Source organism: Drosophila bipectinata, chromosome 3L, assembly GCF_030179905.1.
Source record: "Drosophila bipectinata strain 14024-0381.07 chromosome 3L, DbipHiC1v2, whole genome shotgun sequence".
In the NCBI taxonomy this organism is placed as follows: Eukaryota; Metazoa; Arthropoda; class Insecta; order Diptera; family Drosophilidae; genus Drosophila; species Drosophila bipectinata.
This window is the reverse complement of record NC_091738.1, coordinates 24,131,591-24,152,234: the sequence shown is the minus strand read 5'-3', so window position 1 is coordinate 24,152,234 and position 20,644 is coordinate 24,131,591. Positions and strand designations below refer to the sequence as shown.

The following is a 20,644-nucleotide window of genomic DNA, read 5'->3' as shown; positions in this document are numbered from 1 at the left end:
GACATCATAGCCAAAGACAAAGCCGAAAGCAAATGCAGAGTTTGAAAATATTGTTTATAAAATTCATAAGTGGAAAGCCAAAATTGGCCTGGAATTTTGGGCTGGATAATTGAGCCAAAGACAAAGCCAAAGGCAAATGCAGAGATTGAAAATATTGTTTATAAAAGCCATATGTGGCCTGTATTTACGGGTTGGATAACTTACATATATAGACCGTCATCAATTTTTTCCCCGAACGACCACGAATTTTCCGGTACTTGTCCATTTTCCGTGCCGCGTCCAATCCCAACAATCCGTTTTTGACAGATCTCAATCCGCTTCTCCGCGGACGCCTATTTTAAAGCTTAAGGCGTCCAGTGCCATTCCAAGGGCAAAGAGTGACGAATCCGCCAATACAATCCCCGGTCCTTAAGACTCGGTCAGACAGACTCGTTCCGTTGCGAAAATGGCTCAAAGTGCGGTCGAAGTGGCAGTGAAAAAGTTCATTGCCATAACAGATCGAATTAGCCAATTTGAGGCTAACACAAATACTCGGTGCCCCAGAAACGGAAACAGGCTCCCAATACATGTACGAAGTCCACCGGGACCAAATTCGGGCACTGTGGGAGAAGGTGGAGAAGAGCTATGAGAGGTGCTCAGATCAGCTAGCCGTGTCCGACGACAATGCGGCCACCTCGACAGTGCTCGAATCTAAGTTCAGTTACTGTTACTCCGTCTATTCGAGGTGTATTGCCCAGCTTCGGGAGAAAATTGCCTCCCAGTCCACTCAGGCTTCCGTCAATGTCCACACGCCCGCGTCTACAGGCTGCCGGTTACCTCCAGTGGATACCGAGGTCTTTGCGGGTGATTATCATCGGTGGCCCACCTTTAGAGACTTGTTTACGGCCATTTACATCCAAAACCCGCGGCTCACCCCGGTAGAGAAGTTGTTCCACTTGCTGTCCAAAACAAGTGGTGACGCACACGCCATTGTTTCTAAGGCTCCGCTTACCCATGAGGGGTTTGTCGCAGCGTGGCAAAGCCTCACACTCCGCTTTGAGAACCGGGGGCTATTGGTCAATAGCCAGCTGAAGATCCTTTTCAACATCCAGGCTAATTCTCAAGAGCCCGGTGTCGCGGCTCCGGGCAATTTCCGCCAAGGTCGGGACTTCCTACTGCCTCTGCTCGGAGGCTCAATTTATACGAGACTCGAGTGGTTCCGGGCCAAAATGATTGCGATCTCTGTTCGAGGGAGAACCACCCCATTCGCTTATGTCCGCGTTTCCTATAAATGGACGTAAATGGGCGCTCTGACTACATTAAGAGAATGCAGTTATGCTTAAACTGTTATGCCCGAGGGCACCAGCAACGAGACTGCACGAGCGCCCATACCTGTTTCACATGTCTCAGCCGACACCACACCCTCCTGCACCGCGGCAATCCGTTCGACACCGCTCCAAGTCCGCCTACGGCAGCAAGGGCTCGACCCGCACAGAATGCCAGAAGCACGAACGGCTCAGATGATCAGTCGAATGTGCAGGTGTGTTTCGCTTCCGGGTCAGGAGCCGTCCTACTGGGCACGGCCCTTATCAACGTGTGCCATTTGGGGTGCACCGTCCAGGCACGAGCACTGATAGACTCAGGCTCCGAAGCGACGTTCATAACGGAACGACTGTTCAACCTCGTCAAGCCTCCCTTTAAGACGATTCAAGCCCAAGTTTCCGGCCTCAATCAGACCATTTCCGCGCAGTCTACTAAATTGTGCCATTTCTCCATTCGGTCGCCATCTAGACCCGAGCTACAATTAGAGAGTGCGGCTTACGTTCTTCCGCAGTTGGCAGGAAATCTGCCATCATATCCGATTCCGCGAGATCGTCTCAAAAGGCTGCCCGATATTCCCCTGGCGGACACCAACTTCTTTGAGAGCTCCCAAGTCGATGTGTTAATAGAAGCCGACATTCTTCCGTCCATTCTCCTCGGTAATTTCAAGGCTAACATCGGCGGGTCGCTTCTCGGTCAGGAGACCATTTTTGGATGGGTGCTGACAGGCCCATTATCTCCAGCCAACCCGCAGCTCTCCCGCAGCGTTTCCGTTTTTTTTCACACGAGTGGCCCCCAGCCTCGGTGACTCACTGGATCAGCTCCTCACCAAATTCTGGGAGGTGGAAGATGTGCGTATACAGATAAGTTCGGAATCGGATTCAGTTTACGAGCAAAATTTTGTCCAGACGACGAGAAGAGACGAGTGTGGCAAGTACGTTGGGACGCTCCCCTTACGCGACCCCGAGAAGAAGGGTTCCGAGCTAGCGACTTCGCGGTCCTTTGCCCTTGCTCAGTTCCTGCGTAATGAGCAGCGCCTGAAGAGGGATCCGCCCCTTAAGGCCCGCTATGACTCGGTAATCCAGGAGTACATCGACTTAGGCCAAGGTCTCTCCCGCGAGCAATTCCGCTACCTACTATCTTCCACATCATGCCGTCTTTAAGCCCGAAAGCACGACGAGCAAGGTGCGAGTGGGGTTCAATGCTTCGAGCCCGTCCGCAAACGGGACCAGTCTGAACGAAATGGAAATGCATGTCGAATAGCAAGGCGGTCCTGGCCGACATTCCGAGCGACCACCTCCTTCGTGCTGATTTCCTCGACATCGATACAGAGAGCACGACCAAAACGCTCGGCGAGCGGTGGAAAGCGACGACAGATGAACCAGAATTGACTTCCTTCTCGTTTTTCACGAAGCGCCAAGTCCTCTCCCAAATTGCCAAATTGTGCGATCCAGCAGGTTGGCTCCCTCCTTTCTTTGTCCGGGCAAAAATGTTTATGCAGGACATTTGGCTTCTGGATCTAGGGTGGGACGACGCCCTCCCTCAAGATTTCTGTCAGCGATGGGTTGACTTTCTGAAGAATTACTCGGTGCTCGATCATATTCGTGTACCTCGGTGGGTCGCGTTCCGACCACATCTTAAGGTCGAGCACCACGGGTTCTGCGACACTTCGCAGAAGGGGCGCAGCAATTTACGTTCGTGTCGAGGTTGGGTCTACGGTAATAGTGAACCTGCTGACTGCAAAGACTCGAGTGGCTCCAGTTAAAACGGTGTCGCTCTTTCGGCTAGAGCTGTGCGGTGCCTTGTTATTGTCTGAGGTGGCCACCGCCGTTCTGCTAAAGATGCCAGGGGCCCCGTCTGCCCTACATTGTTGGACGGACTCGAATATTGTCCTCGTGTGGCTGCAGAAGCCAGCGTGTCACCCAATTCACCGACGTGCAGAAATGGGCACATGTCCGATCCGAGCAAAACCCTGCGGATCTCGATAGCCGGGGCGTAGCTCTCCAAGATCTTGCGGATAACCTGACTGGCTGCAAAGGCCTCGCAGCGTTTGGCCCACTCAAGGCAATGCTGCGCCGTGACTGAGCTCGAGAAGAGAGCAGTCAAGGTCCATGTCGCGAAGGCGCCCCCCGAAGATGTTCTTGAACGTTTTTCTACACTCAACAAAGCATTACGAGTCCTTGCCTATGTTTATCGCTTCATCCAGCGCGTGCGGAAGATTCGATCCCCGTTCGAAGAGCACCTGACAGCTAATGAAGTTACATCAGCTAAACGTCTTCTAGTGTCCGTGACTCAGCGCATACACTTCGTCTCTGAGATGGGCTGCTTAAGCGAAAAGCGTCCAGTATCGGCATCCAGACCGATTCAAAATCTGAACCCCTTCGTGGATTCGCAAGGCCTTATGAGAGCCTGCGGCCGGGTCACGACCTCTGAGCTTCTCCAATATCCAACGAACGGCACCCTATAATCCTTCCGTACGACTGCCATCTGTCTCGACTCCTGGTTCAATTTACGCATCGCATCACGTGCACGGTGGCAATCAGCTGATGGTCCGTCTGATCCGGGCCAAATTCAGGATTCCAAGGGTGAGGAATTTGGTCAAGTCCGTCGTCTATTCTTGTAAAGTATGTGTCATCCACAAGAAGAAGTTGCAGACGCAACTCATGGGAGAGCTACCTAAGGAACGGACGTCCTTCTCGCGCCCATTCACGTACACCGGTGTGGACTATGCCGGTCCTTTCGAGATAAAAAACTATACGGGGAGGGCCTGTCTCATCACAAAGGGTTATGTGTTGGTGTTTATGTGCTTCTCCCCTAAGGCCATCCATTTAGAGCAGTGGTCGGCACCCCAATACATTGATATGATTTTAACGCATTAGTGTTAGTAACGAATAGCCGAAAGTAGGCTGTGAGCTTGACGTTTCACACATTTATACTGTGTGTGTGTGTGACAGAGCTCGGGCAGAGAAATTTCCTATGCCCTCGCGATAGGGCCGTGCCGACCACTGATTTAGAGCCTACGTCGGACCTTACGACCGAGAAATTTCTGGCAGCTTTCGCAGGGTTCGTGTCCCGGAAAGGAAGCCCCCGTCAAGTGCAGTCCGACAACGGGAAGACCTTTGTGGGGGCAGCTGCCCTACTATTCCGCGATTTTCTCCAGAGCCTAAAAGGGGCTGTGACCGGTGCCTAAGTCACCAGCAGCTTCTCTGGCATTTCATTCCCCCGGGAGCTCCCCACATGGGGGGGGCTGTGGGAAGCAGGCGTCAACAGCTTCAAGACCTTGTTCTACAAGTCCAGCGCCACGCGGAAATACACTTTTGAAGAGCTGGCTACTCTCCTGGAGAAGATCGAGTTTCGGGCTGCCCACTACCAGCGTGGGTGACGAAAAAGTGTGTTCGGCCACCGTGGGGTCAAAGACAGCGTTCTTTGCGATGATAGCGTTCGGCTGGAAGTCATCTTTAAGATTGAGCCTCACGTGCGCGTTCGTACGCCGTCCCGAGAGTTGAGCGAGACGGTACGAGGCGTGGCATTGGCGGATGATCTCCGTCGTCCTGGGCGCGGATATGTACCCGCGGAACAGGCAGCCGGGCTTCCTGAAGATCCAGGACGGGCTGCCATTGTCCCAGAGCACAGTTTTTGGATGGGTCGTGTCCGGAGCCTGTCACCAGCCGTAACGACGAGGGAGCTGTTGCAACCCGAGTGATTGCAAGGGTGGCGGGATGTTTAGGTGAAGGGCCGTTGTGCCGCTCAGCTGTGCATAAGAGCGCATCCGCACTCGCCCCTCTGTGCACTGTCTCTTGCTCGTCGGCCGTCGTCGATCGTCCGCTTATTTTTTCTAGTTAAGTTTTAATCTCTTGTAAGCAGCAAATAAAGCTGAATGCGTTTCGAATTCAACCACGACGTCCCCGACTTCTTTTTTTCGTTTCTTGATGCTCATATGTAAATAAGCCTTCCTTTACCTTATTCAGACGATCCTATTGCTCGTTAGTTAGGTTGTGAGGCTCTGGTTCTCCTTTGCTGTGCAACTCGGTTTCCACGTTCTCCAACGACTCGATTCCCACAACCTCGCGTCTTTTCCTGTCTCAATCCTAATCTCTCTATTAACTCCAGGCATCCTTCACCGAGGGGACTGACGGACACACCACTGTCTAACAGGCCTTCGATGCTGTTTCCCTTTAACTCAACGATCGCAAATGGCCTGTTATCGCAGCTCACCGCGGCTCGAATTGCCGTACATATCCTCTGTCTCTCGGTCCTCCGCTGCCAGTTCCTTCGCCGGGCACGCTCGATTCTCGGAGTTACTGGGTCTTCTTGGAAACACCGCGGATTAATCCGCTCCTCGCACTCCAATTGGATTCTTATCCAACCTTTCTACCGTTGGACTCAGCCTATTTATATTTACTAATACTTGATTAATAAGCTTAACACTAATTACTTCCTTATTTTCTAGAGTCTGCGGATCGGCCTCTACCGTGATGCAAATGGGTTGGAGCGTGGCTCCTCGGCCCGAGACATGCTTCTTCCCCCGTTTCCCGACTGACACATCGGACATTTCGGCAACATGACTCCGGGAGTGCCACACTTATAGCAAAATATGTTGCGCACCGTAAATGCACACTCCCAAAATGTCCCGCTCGTTGCAGTCCCAGCAATTCAGCGTCGACTTATCCCTCGACTTCTCTTGCCGGTGTAGCGCTTCGACTTCACCCTCCTCGGGCCAGCCGTTCTCGTCCTCCTGCTGATCCTCCAGCTTTTCCACCTTCGGACGATGGCAGAATCCTCTTTGCTGCTCACCCTCCGCTAACCGCCTAGACCATCGAATGGCTAGCATCCTCTCCGCATCGTGACGCTCATGGTGTAGCTGCTCCAGGTTTGTGACAGGAATGGGATACACGATCTTGGATATCCTCGTATCCGGTGGCTTTGGAATTGTTGTTGGAGTGCATACCGCAGGTATGGCCAGTCCGTCCTCTTGTTGGTACGTATGTACATCCAATACCATTATCTGGCTGGACCTTTCACTAACCTATGGAACTCTCTTAGCACCTCGCTCCACGGAATTCGATACGACCTTTGCAGGTGCTCCAGTCGGAACAAAAACTCCGAGACAGGCATGCTTCTGGGACTGCCACTAAACAACAAGCCCTATTTGCGGAGATGTCCTACATCCATTCGGACCTGGCTTGATCCTCGAGTTTGTCTCACCGACTCGGCTTGGTTCCTGTGACAACGCTGGCCCGGCTTGTTGATGACCTCGTGCTTCCCAGCCGTTCCTGGACGCGGCTCGTTCCGGCGGCCTCGACTGATCCTGCATGCCGTATATACTCGGTGGTGGCTTTGAATAGTCTCCCGGCAACGGGACCACCTGTCTCACCGCATATTGTCCGGTTGGTAGTGCAGATGATGGCCCCTGCCATCGTCGGTCTGAACACTCTGCCGCCGGCTGACATGGAGGCGGCTGTTGGAACTACCATTCGGAAACTCTGCCGGCTGCTGCTGCTGCCTCATCCACTGGCTCTCGAAGTCCTTCCTCCAAGACAACATACAATCGGTTATGTCCTTTCTAACAGCATCATGTCGGCCTGCATTTGCTCCTTAAATGCATTGAACTTGCAGTATCTCCCCGATTCATACGTTTGTTGCGCCTGAAGCAGTGGCGTATCTACTGCCGACCGAATCTCTGACGGCAACTCCGGCGGGCCCTTCGGCATCGCTCCTCTGCTACTGCTTCCTTGTTCGTAGCCCCTTGCTACTTCAGCTTCAATGGAGGAGGCCATGGCTTGATGCACATTTTGTCGCTCATCCACATATCCTGTGGTCGATACCTTCTCCATTCCGCCCATGGATTGGTTTTCCTATTGGCCTTGCGATCTGGTCACTGCCGGACTCATAATTTTTGCACTCCGATTCCGCAAAAACTTCACACTCCTTATTTTTCCCGCTGCCTCCACCCTATGCTTCTCTATGATTGGCATTTCTTTCTAAATAATCTTAGTTTAATTTTTAACTTTTTTATTATCTATTTATTGCTTGTTTTTTTGGTTTCTTAATTGTCTACTATTCTTTTTTTTTAACTGCTTTTTGGATTTCTTTTAAAGGGTGGTTGTGAAAACGCATTTCTCAACTCCTCCGGTCTGTAAGATTTTTTCCCATCTCGTCTTTTGTGCTGCTTCTTCCGATTTACTTTACTTAACTCTATAAAAAAAAAACATTCATTTATCCCTTTTCTGTTCACAGTCACTAATTTCTCTCGGACGGAACACACATACTTCATCACATCTATCGTACGTAGCCCAACATCCTCGAGCCGCTGGACTAAACGCAAAACACCACAAAGGGATCTATTCAGATACGTACTTTACTTAAAAAAAAACAACGATGTAATCAAAGGACTTTTCTTTGCAGATTCAGTCTCGTTGGAAGGGCAGCGCGTGATCTGGATTCTACACTCCTGTCACGGGTCCAGCTTCCGAGAATCCTTCGATCCTACCAGGTAATTTTTTCGATTAGGCGCCATTTGTAAGGGTCTGCCTATTTTTCTATCGGGATTTTTCCACTTTGCCGGCTAGCACGTGTTAACATCTGCAGGGATGGAAACACCGGAAAAAACCCGAAAGACAGTCTCACAAAAAATTAATTATCTATAAACTAATTCAATTTATGAACCAAAACAAAAATAAATAAATAAATAGATTCAAACAAGCACATGTAAAAATGTTACTACGTTACTCCATCAATTCACAAAAAAAAAAAAAAAAAAAACACTGCTGGCGAGAGAACACCACGTATTGGGTGTTCTTCATCCTTCACCCAGTGAAGGCTTCCCTCATTCGTCCATAACATGGATCCTGGGAAACATCATCGGCCTTTCTTTAACTCCCCCTTCAACCAATCTGCACTCTCACATTTTGGTATTCTACGTTTTCACTCCGTTTTCACTTTTTTTCTCGTACTTACATCAGAGCTCCGTAAAAAATTGAGAAATTTGAATTGCATTTTTCCCACGTGTCCCACATTTTTTTTTCTCCTTAATCCCTGCTTTCCTTGCAGTCATAGCGGTTAGATCCCACCCGGTTCGTCCTGGCTTCTTTCTCGGGTCCAATCAATTCGCCCCGATGTGCCATCTCTAGTACCGCCATGGCTTCTCTAGCTATCGTTTGAAGACACTATCGACACCTAACAAAGTCCTGTTTACTTTGAAACGCACATAGAAAATACTCAGGTCAACAAAATCGTTTATTTCTCTAGTTCCTATCGTTGATGTTTCAAGATTGGCGCCACCTTGACAATTTTCCATTTACTATATAAAAAAAAATTGTCATCACTAAAAGAGGCGTCGTCGTTCCGCGAATAAGTGTACATACGTATATATACTATATTCAGAAAAATGGGGACTCTAACGGATTTTGGACAGATAGCTCTTAAATGGGACCCAAAAAATTTGGAAATTCGTACCATGTCGGTTGAAAAAACATTAGAACCGCTGGTTTTGCAAGTGACAACTCTTGTAAATACGAAGGGACCTAGCAAAAAAAAGAAGGGTAAAGCTCATGTTCCAATATTGGTCTATTAATATTTGATATGTTTATTTTATTTCTCTTTTGTTTTGCATTTACCATTTGAATTTGATATGATACCTAATACAATAAAAATAAGTGCAAAATAATTATGAATAGATACATACATATGTATGTATCTGTACATACATACATACATACATATGTAGGTAATTTCAGACAAACAAATAAAAAATTATTTTGTTAAATAAAATTGTTTTTTTTTTCATCCAAAATATTTTTAACTATATATACATATCTATGTATATGTAGATGTGAATAAAATCCTAGTTTGAAAAACGAAAAAAGGTTTATTTTTCTTATATCACTATTATTTATTATTGACACAAAGTTGTTTTTATTCTGATTGAAAACATCGAATTAAAAAAAAGCCTTGGATAAATTGTACCTATGTACATCGGTATACTTTTGTCAAAATAACTCCTGTTCATCAGGCATATTATATTTTTAAGTTTCATTTTTTATACCCTCTTCAAGGGTATTATAATTTTGTCCAAAAGTGTGCAACGCAGTGAAGAAGACATCTCCGACCCTATAAAGTATATATATTCTTGATCAGGATCACCTCCTGAGTTGATATGAGCATGTCCGTCTGTCTGTTTCTACGCGAACTAGTCTCTCAGTTTTAAAGCTATCGTCTTGAAACTTTGCACACATCCTTCTTTCCTTTGCACGCAGTATATAAGTCGGAACGGCTCGGATCGGCCGACTATATCCTATAGCTACCATATAACTGATTGATCGGAAATGGTATAACTTTGGTGTTATTAGAGTAAGACAGTTCACATTTGACACGAGAGCTATCTTTGGCAAAACATTACGACATGCCAAATTTCATAAGGATCGGCCGACTATATCTTATAGCTGCCATATAACTGAACGATCGGAAATGACCCAACTTTCGTGTTTTTAAAGATAGGAGCTTGGGACTTTTTTTAGATTTTTTATTGTAGTTTATTGGTTTTATTATGATTTAATCATAAAAATCGGCCAACTATATCCGATGTTTGCAATATACATATATCCGGTTTTAACTGCAAGGGTATATCAACTTCGGCTCCGCCCGAAGTTAGCTTTCCTTTCTTGTTTTTATTTTAAGATTACTTGTGTAAGATTACATTTGTTTTTAAAAATTAATACGGGTTATGTGACCAATTAAAATTGGATTTCCTTTTTATTTATTGCTTAAATAAAATTTAATGTCATATTGTTTTGAACAGGCTGAAGATTTGTTTGCAAAACTAATTTATACCCTTTATTAATTAACTTCCCTTTAAATTATTTGAAAGAAAATTAAACGTTATTTAAAACAAACCTTATATATGTAAGTTAGACCTAATTTTGCATTCGTTATTATTACTTAAATTGCCTTTTTTTATTTCTTAAGTTTCAGTAGGTAAGTTACAATTATTATTTCTAATATATTCCTCATAAAATTAATTTAAGTTTTAAGTTTTAATTAAATTAAAACTAGATATTTGTTTACTTAGGAAAATCAAAACGAGCCAGTGCTTTAGTTGCTGCTGTTGAAAAAGCTACGGAAAATTTTATTCAAAAAGGGGAACAGATCGCCTATGAGAACCCCGACATAACACAAGAAATGCTTACGGCCGTGGACGAAGTTAAGAAAACTGGAGATGCCATGAGCATTGCAGCCAGAGAATTTTCGGAAGATCCGTGCAGTTCCTTAAAACGAGGAAATATGGTGCGAGCTGCCAGAAATTTGCTCTCAGCTGTAACTCGCCTTTTAATTTTAGCTGACATGGTAGACGTTCATCTACTTTTAAAATCCCTGCATATTGTTGAAGATGATTTAAATAAATTAAAAAATGCATCCAGTCAGGACGAGCTTATGGATAATATGAGGGTAAGGCTATTCAATTTGTAAATTATTTCATTTTTTTGATGGCTTTGAGGATGTAGTCTCATTTTCCGGTCTACTTATTAGAGGTTATTTCAAAAAAAAATTTTTTTAATAAAAAATAATGCGATCGTTTCAATTTTCAAATAATGTTTTTATAGGCATCATAAATTATTTGAAAATATTTTGTTTAATTTATTCTTGTGTAGTTTAATACACTTTATAGCATGCCAAAGTATGCATATAAAAAAAAAGGTAGATCCCTGGCGCAGGTAATTTCGACTGCTAGAGTCATCCGAAACAAAAAATTAGAATAGAATCTTGTTTTGTAAGCTTATGGCTCTATCCCGTACTAGAATAAAATATTTTCATCAATAAACAACAAAATGGCGAACTCACAAAAAAAATGTATCTTAAATTAATGATAAAAAAAACTAATCATTAAAAATAAATGATTCTAGTACGGGACAGAGGTGTTACTTTTTAGAACAACATATCCAAATTTCAGCTAGATCGGTACCATAGAATTTTGTGAATCACCTGCGCCGCACACAAAAATGTCGTTCCGAGAAAAACGCGTTTAAAGTTTAGACGCTACCGAAAAACTTATACTTTTCGGTGTAGGCGCGCTCTCCCATGTATTATGGGCTGTATCTCTGTCATTATTTGATATTTTTATTTGAAACTTTACCAGTACATTCTTTATAAACAGTACTTTCGAAAAATGTGAAAAAAATCGATTTTTTCAACCTCATACATGAGACTACATCCTTAAAGCAGTGGTCGGCACGGCTGTATCCCGAGGGCATAGGAAATTTCTCTGCCCGGACCGTCATGCTCACAGTCTACTTTCTGCTATTCGTTACTACCCTAAAGGACCATTCCTAAAGGATTACTCAAGGAAACCTTAGGGAAAAGAAATTGCCACCCTAGGAATCCTTGGGGTATATTTCATACCAACCATCAAAGAATTTCCATAGAAGAGTTCCTCGCATCGAGGAATTCGAACACCTCAAGGAATACTGCAGGATTTCTGCAGTAATTCGAAGAGCATTTCGAACTAAATACCCCAGGGAATCCCTGGGGTATATCCTGAGGAATCTTTGAGGAAATACCCCAAGAAATCCCTGGGGTATTCTCTGAGGAATCTTTGAGGAAATACCCCAAGGAATCCCTGGGGTATACTCTGAGGAATCTGTTAGGAATTTCACCCCCGCCCCCCACCCGTTTCCATTAAAAAAAAAAAGAATTCAAAAAAATTAAAAATTATTGTTATTTTTATTATTACTTTTATTATTATTATAATTACAAATTATTATTATTTTACAAATTACTAATTATTATTTATTTTTTTTTGTTTTTTATTATTATTATTTTTTATGCACGTCAAAGCGTGCCCCAAAACTTTTTCCGGCGATTTCCCCGGATCCACCATAGATATACTATCTGTAAATAAAATAAATAGGCATTAGATATTGCTTACATTATTTGTAATTAAAATACATACCGATCAAAACTCCATAAAAATTTGGAAACGCCTTCAATCTCTTCTTTCCACTAACTCCGTCAATATTGTACTGGACGATCAGGTCCTCGACGAAAATATTTTTTAACGATTTGGTTAGGGGTCCGCGCTTCAATATATTGGTCACTGCGGTGGTCTGCAAAAATTAATAGGTATTACAAATTTTTTTATATTTAATTTATAAATATTATACTTACACATTCTTCCTTCATGTCGCGGCCTAAGGCGAAATCTAAGGCTGCCAATGCCTCGTCGGTGCTGGTGGCCTTGCTAATAAATAAGTTTATTATATGCACTTCTCACCAGAATTAGTTATTGTCACCAGGTCACTTAAATGTTTTCTTAAAAAATTTAACTTCAAACGCAACAAACAAACGCGTGTAGTTCATATGCAACTTGAACATTAAATGCAAAGAGAAGGGGAGAGGCAAGACGAAACCGAAAATTGACAACCGAAAATTCTGGCGATGCCAGGGTATAGTCGACCAAAGCAATGCCTTGTAATTAGAATCGCACAAAGCAAATACTCAAACATGAACATTTTGGCTTTGCCTAAAGCAAATTATTAATACATTTCAATATACCATATGATTAGATAAGAATATATATAAATATCTAAACCTTTTTTAAAAAGGGTATTCTGACGTCGCTTCCATTCATTTGGTTTTCGACACCGATTTTTGTTCTCTCCCTTCCCTCCATCTACATCTCTCTAATTGTCTCTCTGTCGCGTGCCTCTGCACCGAAAATATGACGTAGAAGCTTCGAGAATCATCGTCGAAAACCGAAAGCAGGTAGAAGTTTCGTTTCGGACTTGAGTAAACGAAGCCCATGCAATTTGTTTTTGTTTTTCGATCATGTCGCCAGGAAAAGTCCGGGAGGGAATTTTGGTACTGAAGGGTAACAATAATGCGTTAAAATCATATCAATATAGGAAATAGTCGATTTGATAGGTCGGACCAATTCATTAAAATAGAATCCATAGAAAATCATCCTTCTGTAACTCAAAAAGCATCAATGTTCTGAATTTTTGATCACATCAGTTATGGATACATGGTAGAGTGGAGCATGGATACATGGTAGAGTTTCTTACTATTTCTCCAGCATGAATTAAAACCTTATAAAGAGTAGAAGGTAGTGGATATCTATCACACACGAAAACGTGCAGTGATTGAACATAAATTTTCATATTTTGTGATATCGATTTGTAGCTGGTAAGATAGAGTAATTAAAATAGTTTTTAGATCTGCAAAGATATCTCCATTTTGAAGTGTAGTACGTGCAGAGTTACCGTTATTGGTGGTGCCAGCACCACCTGCTGTAGGTTTATCAACAATAAAACCCAATTTTTCGCGTAACAATTTCTGAATCTCAGCATTCCGGTATGCTACAATTTTTTTTTTGGTGCTTAAACCCTCTACTCCTATAGTAGTTCTGTGTGCTATATGTAAGCAGCATTCATAAAATCGGATCCAACCGTGTAAAGGACTAATACCATATTTCAAAGTGATTTGATCTGTAATAAAGTGATTTGATCTGGATCCGGATTCTTGTGTAATATTTGCAAGATTATTAAATTCTATTGGCTTTGCTTTGCAAATAGGACAGCTCTGGGAGGATTTCGTACATGTTATCGTTTTCAAAACTTTTCCATCAATTAGAGTTTAATGCACAGTGCTGCCAACTTTTGACCAAAAAGATGTTTTTGACGGGAAGAATAAAGAGAAAAGCTACAAAAAATTATTTAAAAAATCCAATAAAAAGCTCAAAACAAATGTATACAAATAAAAATCAGAAAATAATCATTATTCTCTGAGTGAAAAATAAAAATCTTGAATAACCATTTTTGATTTATATTTTTTTTGCTTAAATCATGATTTAGCGCTATGTGATAGATTTTCTTGATATTTGGCTGCAAATCTAATTAGGCAACATAAGTATGCAGCTACAATTTAATACATGGCAAACTCCCATTTTCCATACCACGCGTTCATAGGGTCGGAAATTCTGCCACAGCGCTGACGGCAACTGACACTTTCAAATTTTTTTAAAAGCTCACTTTTTTGCTCCCATTTTGCCTCGTTTGACAGCTTAAATTAAAAACCAAAAATTTTCCACTGAGAAAAATTTCTCAGAAATTGGGTTGGAACTGGGTCAGAATAGGGAAGCGTAGTTTTTCATTTGTTGAAGAACTGTTGCTTGAAAAGCTTTCTTTAAAATAAAATACACTATTTTAGTGCTCATTCGAACTTTTGAATTAACGAAAAACGAAACAAGGAACTACGTTTCTTTCGCTCAGTGAATGCTCTGCTCACATTTTTTTTTACTGCTACGAAAACACTCAAATTTTAAACATGTGTCCACTATGATTTTTTCACTAACAGCCTTCTGTACCACAAAACGTTGGGAAAATTGAATACAAAGCTTCTATAATTCATAGAAACCAATTTTTTTATGGAGGATTTTGTAGTTCTTATTGAAATAAGTAGAGCAGTGCTCATCCCATTTCTCTCGCTGCTCATTTGTTTTTGCAAATGCTCATTTATACGGAGTTGTGTGAGACTGCTCACGCCATAAGGTTCGTTGCTCACGCCATAAGCGTAGTTGGTCCGAGCATAAGCAAAGGGCAATTACAATAACAATTTTTCGTGATTTTCCTATTTTCCTCAATCGTGCTAATCCGAATGAATTTTGTTGTTGAAGTGCCGAAAACTTTTTACTGCAACAAATTCATTCTTGTTTCTGTTTCTGCCAAAATGGTCAACGTGAAGCGATAAATTTATTCTTCGCAGAACATTTTTTTAAAGAAGCTCCGCATTATTTGTCATAATAGCATAATAGGCTGTTGTAAAATGCAGGGATTTTTTTTAATGGCTGTAATAAAATGTATTTAATTTATTGATTTTTTTACAATAATTAAATTTTATAATGGGACCTTAACTTAATAAAATATTGAATAGTACAATGTTTGCTTATCCTGAAAAAATTCATAGGTAAAATTTATTATATTCATTATAAAAAATTAAAAAAAAATAACTTTTTGCGTCACATGCGTGTCTGTCACGTAGGATTTTTCGTCGCGTGTCAGCTACCACGCATTTAACATAGTTAGCATTGTCCTATTTAAGTGCTATATGTACCGTTGCCTGCGATGAGTTTCTGTCATTTTGATGGTAACTTGTATATGCCTCTCCTAAAGAAGTCCTTGTCCCTACTGGCAAAAAACTCGGCGATTCGATTTTCACAATCCTCCCTTGAACTCAATTTTTGTCCATCGAAAAAATTTTGCATGGCCATTAACACTTCCCAACTAAGCTCCCATAGCTTGTGATGCGTCAGATTATAAATGTAAGTTTCTTTTGTAAAATTTGTATCCTTTCTGTTTAAATAAATTAAAGATGTATTTTTTTTTTCAAAAGCTACAACATTTAACTATTGAAAAACGTAAAAAAATTGAAAATCGGCCTAAAATTACGCGTTCAGGAATTTTTAAGAGCAAAACACTTTCGAAAAACCGTTTTTTCGAAATAAATCAAGATTTGAGGGTGTATGAAAAATTTCAAACATGGTTTTATACTATACTCGACCTAATGAACAATTCCTACTAGGTCTCTTCAAAAGTTCCTCCAACTTTTCTTTTTTTGTCGCACTGTGTTATTGCTGTTGACACATCATCTGGATAGATTGCATTCCCTACCAATTTTTGTAACTTTTGTGAATCAAAGACCGAACTCATGAAGATGGTTTTCCCAAACATTGCTCAAAATTACGTAAATCACGTTAGGTTAAGCGAACGTGTTATATTCGCAGCAAAAAATGTTTAATGAATGAAATGAATTTGTAAATTAAATGAATTTGTGAATGAAATGAAGTTTCAGATTCAAGAGAAAATAACTGGCGAATTGAAGAATAACAAATCATTTGGTTCCATTACTAATGAAGATGAAGGTGTCAATTAGCCAACAGAATTTTTAAATTCGCTGGAATTGCCCGGCTTACCACCTCATAATCTGCAATTAAAAATCGCATCAGTAATTATAATTATTATTATTATTAGGGTTGTCAAATATTTACAAAAATATCGTATCGATGATATTTTTTTTATCAAAAAATATATAAACTTAACTTAAAAACTTATATATATATAAACTTAACTTATATTTTATGGCATAAAAAAATTAAATCCAATGTTTAGAATTTAGTGATTTTAAAAACACGCGTTGGGTTATGTGTGTGTCCGTCATCCTGCTCCTCGCGTCGCACACAACATATTTGATAGCCGATGCCAGCCGCTCCGACGGCACCGAGCTACCCGGGGTTATTAAACATTTAAGGGCCACCTTATAAAGGCCTGGCATGGTCGCTTTATGGGATTTCAGCTTGAGGCAAGCTGAAGTACAATTTCAGCTCCTTAATGTGCTCTGACACACTGCTTAACTCTTTTTGGATTGAGTGATTGTGCGAGCTCATAAAATCATCCAAACATTCATCCGGTTTTGTAACATCGGAAACCTGAAAAAATTTAAATAATTTATTTACTATATATTCAAGTATGTGTTTAAATTATAATTAGCAAAATTTTAAATGTTATAATAATAAACCTATGGGTTTTACTGATTAGTCAATTAGTTATTCAAGTAAATAGAATTGTATCTTCATGACATACCCTTCCCTCAACAGTAAAATGATTAATTTCATTTGTGATTTCAACAACGGCATCCTTTACCGCTAAAGGCGCCAAATACATTTTTTTAAACCTAGGGTCTAAAAAGGTGGATTTAACCAAAATAGGATTGTTTTGTAACGCCTGAAACCTCCGTTCTGAAATTCTGATGAGCGCCTCCTTGGCTCGTTTGCCTTCGTTTGTTTCCATTTGCAAATTTTTAATTTTGGTTTGCTAGCAGTGAAGGAGACTACATACGTCTCTACATATTGTTAGTTCTGCCACATTGAGCATTTCGGGGAGTCCTTTGACACGTTCCGATTTTTGCAGCAATATAAGTGCCACCTTGTTCACTAAGCCTAAAAACGACTCCATCATATCCAGGCATGAGTTCCACTTAGTGTCCACATTTTGTATAAGGGTCCTTGTTTTTCCCTCGGGAGTTCCCTCATCCGTTTGGGCCTTCCGTAGTTGGTCCATCATAGCCGACCTATGCTTAAAATGCATGACCACCCTTTTTATTTTGTCCACGATTGTGGAAAATGAACATATTTCCTTAATTGTTTCGTCAACAACAAGGTTTATCATGTGGGCGAAACACGGCACATGTTTGTTTGCCCCCAGAAACAGTTTGGCAGCGCACTTCATGTTGCTTGCGCTGTCTGTCGTTAGAGTTGTCCACTTCAATTTGTCTATGTTGAATTCGGCGCACGCCTCTTGCCACAAACTGGTTAAATAATCACTAGTATGCGACTAAATTGGATCGGAAAATATTACGATTTAAGAGTATTGCTTAATAATTAAAAAAAAGTGACATATCGACAGAGCACCAGACAAAAACGACACACAATTGACAATACAAAATATTCTATTTCAACATACCATTCTTGACGATGCAAGGCAAATTGAATTCAGCGACTCTTTTTCGATGAAATACCCCGTGATGGTCAGGAACGAGCGAGTTGAGTTGGGTATGGTAACGCCGTCGCAGGTAAACGCAACGTCATTAACGTTGCTAAGCATTTGTAACACAGCCCCAACGCACTGGTTGTATTTTTCTTCAATCATTGTTATCTAAAAAAGAATATGTTTATACTTATGAAGGTCTAATAAAAAAATTTAATTTTTTTAATACTTGCCGTGAATCTGCAAGGGATTTTAAAGTGCGGCACACACTTTTTAAGAAGTCCTCTGAGGCCCTCTTTTTCAACACATCGTACTGGCATGTTGTCCTTACAAATCATGTAAACTAATGCTTCATTGATTTCCTTGGTCTTATATCCATTTTCTAAAAAGAAAATTAAAGTAAATTAAAGGAATGAACGCCACTCGTTTTTTTTCGTTTTATTGCCTAAAGGACAAGCGGTTTTAAGGGGTTATATACCTTTTTTTTCTTAAAAAAAACGAAAAATTTTTTTTTGCTGAATCCTAAAGTATATCTTAGAGTAGTAGAGAATATTTTCCCAAAGTTTTATGGAGATCCGAATAATAGTTCGATAGGAAAACAGCGTTTTGAGGCGCGGTTCGTCACGGCTGCGGACAGCGTCAAGCAACTTTGAATGCGATTATCTCAAAGTCGTGTTTTTCCAAAAGTGCTTTCGCCGTGACCACGATTACACAAAAACTATTTGATCGATCTTCTTCAATTTTTTTTTTAATTATTCGTAATGATTGTGCCGAGTTCGTGAACGATTCAGTTTTTTTGCGTCCATTTTTATTTCGCAGATAAAAATTTTTTAATAAAATTTTTAGAACTGAAAACATCAATTTTTTGGAAAAATGTTTACTGTATGCAGGAAAAACCAAATATTCTTGAAACTAATCGTTCACGAACTGGATATAATATTATACTAATAAAAAATTTGTGGTTTTTGGATTTTGGTTGACCGGCTGGACTGCTATCGTGGTCACCGCAAGCCGCTATAAAAAAAAGGGTTCCGAGAGAATTGCCATAACTTTGTAAATTGTGTATATTTTTTTAAGAACAAACGCTTATTGTTTCAATAAAAACATGTACTTTCAATAAAAAATAACTTCAGTGTCATAAAATAATTGCTACACAGACGAAATAAAAATCCAAAGTTCCCTCAATTTTTTCGCTCAAAAAGGTATATAACCCCTTAAGGGGGGACATCTGAGTAGAATTTTGAAAAAATCGAAATTTTTTTTTTTCGCTTAAAAAATTCTTTAGGGTTTTAAAAATGACATATCAAAAGATAGAGTCCCGCAAAAGTGTCTAAGTGCCGAAATTTTCCATTCTGCGGCGATGCCTCACAGGTATATCCCACAGTACTTAAAACTTTAAACGCGTTTTTCTCGAAACCACTTTTTTTGGGTTGGCCGAACACCTAACTCGAACAACTCTTAACCTATCGATCTAAAATTTTGACAGTATACTCAGAATACCTATGTCTATCGACATACGTAGGATTTTTTTTTTATTTTGCTTACTTTTTTTTTTATCAACAATTTTGTGACGTTTTTTGTTAGTGAAAATGGAAAATTTTGTTCAACCACTTGCCATTTTGGAAAAAATCAATATATCGAAAAAATCCTACCTGTGTCGATAGCCGTTGAGATAAAGAAACTAACAATACTTGATTTTTTGTTCTAGATCAAAAATTAAGGACGTTAGGTGTTCGGCCATGGACCCCCTTTAAAAAAATAGGGCCTACGAATAATGGCTGCAGGGCCGCCATTTTGTTTTCGATTTATTAAAAAAAATTTTTTTTGTGTAGTTTAAATATAATATAATAAAACCCCATTTACAAATTTTCGATTAGCTTTTTTGATTTGGCCAAAAAAAATTCGAGAAAACCCGCTTTTTTTTGGCCTGTTACTCAGATGTCCCCCCTTAAAGGAACTTACCTTTAAAGGCTGCAGCATTCTTAAAAGATTCGCTTATTGTCAGTACTTTTTCAAGTTCGATGACAGCTACAAATTAAAACAAATGTAAACCACATGTTAAACTTCAGTTTTAACTGGTATGTTTCATTTATATATAGACGCACATACACACATATGCCAACATACATTCCTTCTTTTGCGTGCATTTTGCGAAAATTTCTGCATTCTTGTTTCGCAGGTGCGACTACAGATTCGAAGTATTTCCACTAGTCTTTATAACTTTATCGCAATGCGTGCACTTAGCTGTGCCGTATAATTTGATTTGTATAATTTGATTTTACATTCATATTGAGTTTTTTTCACTTTTCACATACGATTCTTGGTACGGAAGTTGAAACCGCGTTGCTTTCAAATTAAGAGTGACCAAGGAAAAAATATCCAAAAATATCAAAAACCAACATCGATATTTCGATATTTTGGCAAAAAAAATATTACGATATAAATATATCAATTTTAGAAAAAATATCGATACATTGATATTTCGATATATTATCAACAACCCTAATTATTATGTTACGGAACATAAACCAGTAACGTCTGTGTAATGGCACCCGGCTTGCGGTGAAGATATTATTGAACAACGTCATCGAATCCAAATTTTGGAAGGGAAGTATAAAGGCGAAAATGTTTTAATCCCACGCATTCCTATGTTACCGAACGACATGCCATTCAGCTTTAAACGTTTAAAAAAAGCATTAGTATAGAGAGAAGCAGTGAAGGCTATAGAGGCTATTAGTTGCTTTCTAAGTTTGCAAAGTTTTTTAATAGCGATTTGTAAAAAAATAAGTAAAATTGAACCGTATGAAATAAAC

General features: G+C 40.6%; 2 protein-coding genes and 1 pseudogene across 6 annotated transcripts in view; 2 read left to right on the top strand and 1 right to left on the bottom strand.

Moving 5' to 3' along the window:
• The first annotated feature begins 566 nt into the window (after positions 1-566).
• Positions 567-5,091, top strand: LOC138926311 (uncharacterized; annotated as a pseudogene).
• Positions 5,092-8,603: 3,512 nt separating this feature from the next.
• alpha-Cat (catenin alpha) overlaps positions 8,604-20,644 on the top strand; it is a 52,759-nt gene continuing 40,718 nt past the window's right edge. The window contains exons 1-2 of one of the 2 annotated variants that reach the window (XR_011442748.1): positions 8,604-8,840; positions 10,367-10,743. Coding sequence is in view for 1 of the 2 variants with exons in the window: in XM_043214156.2 (XP_043070091.1) it covers positions 8,687-8,840; positions 10,367-10,743 (531 nt within the window). In the remaining variant the exon portion in view is untranslated. The remainder of the gene's footprint in view (positions 8,841-10,366; positions 10,744-20,644) is intronic. The other variant, XM_043214156.2, reaches the window with a different exon arrangement.
• On the bottom strand, positions 14,861-20,174 carry LOC108131906 (uncharacterized). 4 transcript variants are annotated; one of them, XM_043214157.2, is made up of 5 exons: positions 19,937-20,174; positions 19,794-19,859; positions 18,065-18,213; positions 17,808-17,999; positions 14,861-16,774 (listed from the first exon to the last, which is right to left on the bottom strand). In XM_043214157.2, exons 1-5 carry the CDS (start codon positions 19,995-19,997, stop codon positions 16,628-16,630), a joined length of 615 nt encoding a protein of 204 aa, XP_043070092.1. In that variant the 5' UTR covers positions 19,998-20,174; the 3' UTR covers positions 14,861-16,627. The 4 variants fall into 4 exon arrangements, with proteins under 4 accessions (XP_043070092.1, XP_017106536.2, XP_043070093.1 ...); XM_017251047.3 differs by having other exon boundaries at positions 19,941-20,174; XM_043214158.2 differs by having other exon boundaries at positions 19,959-20,174.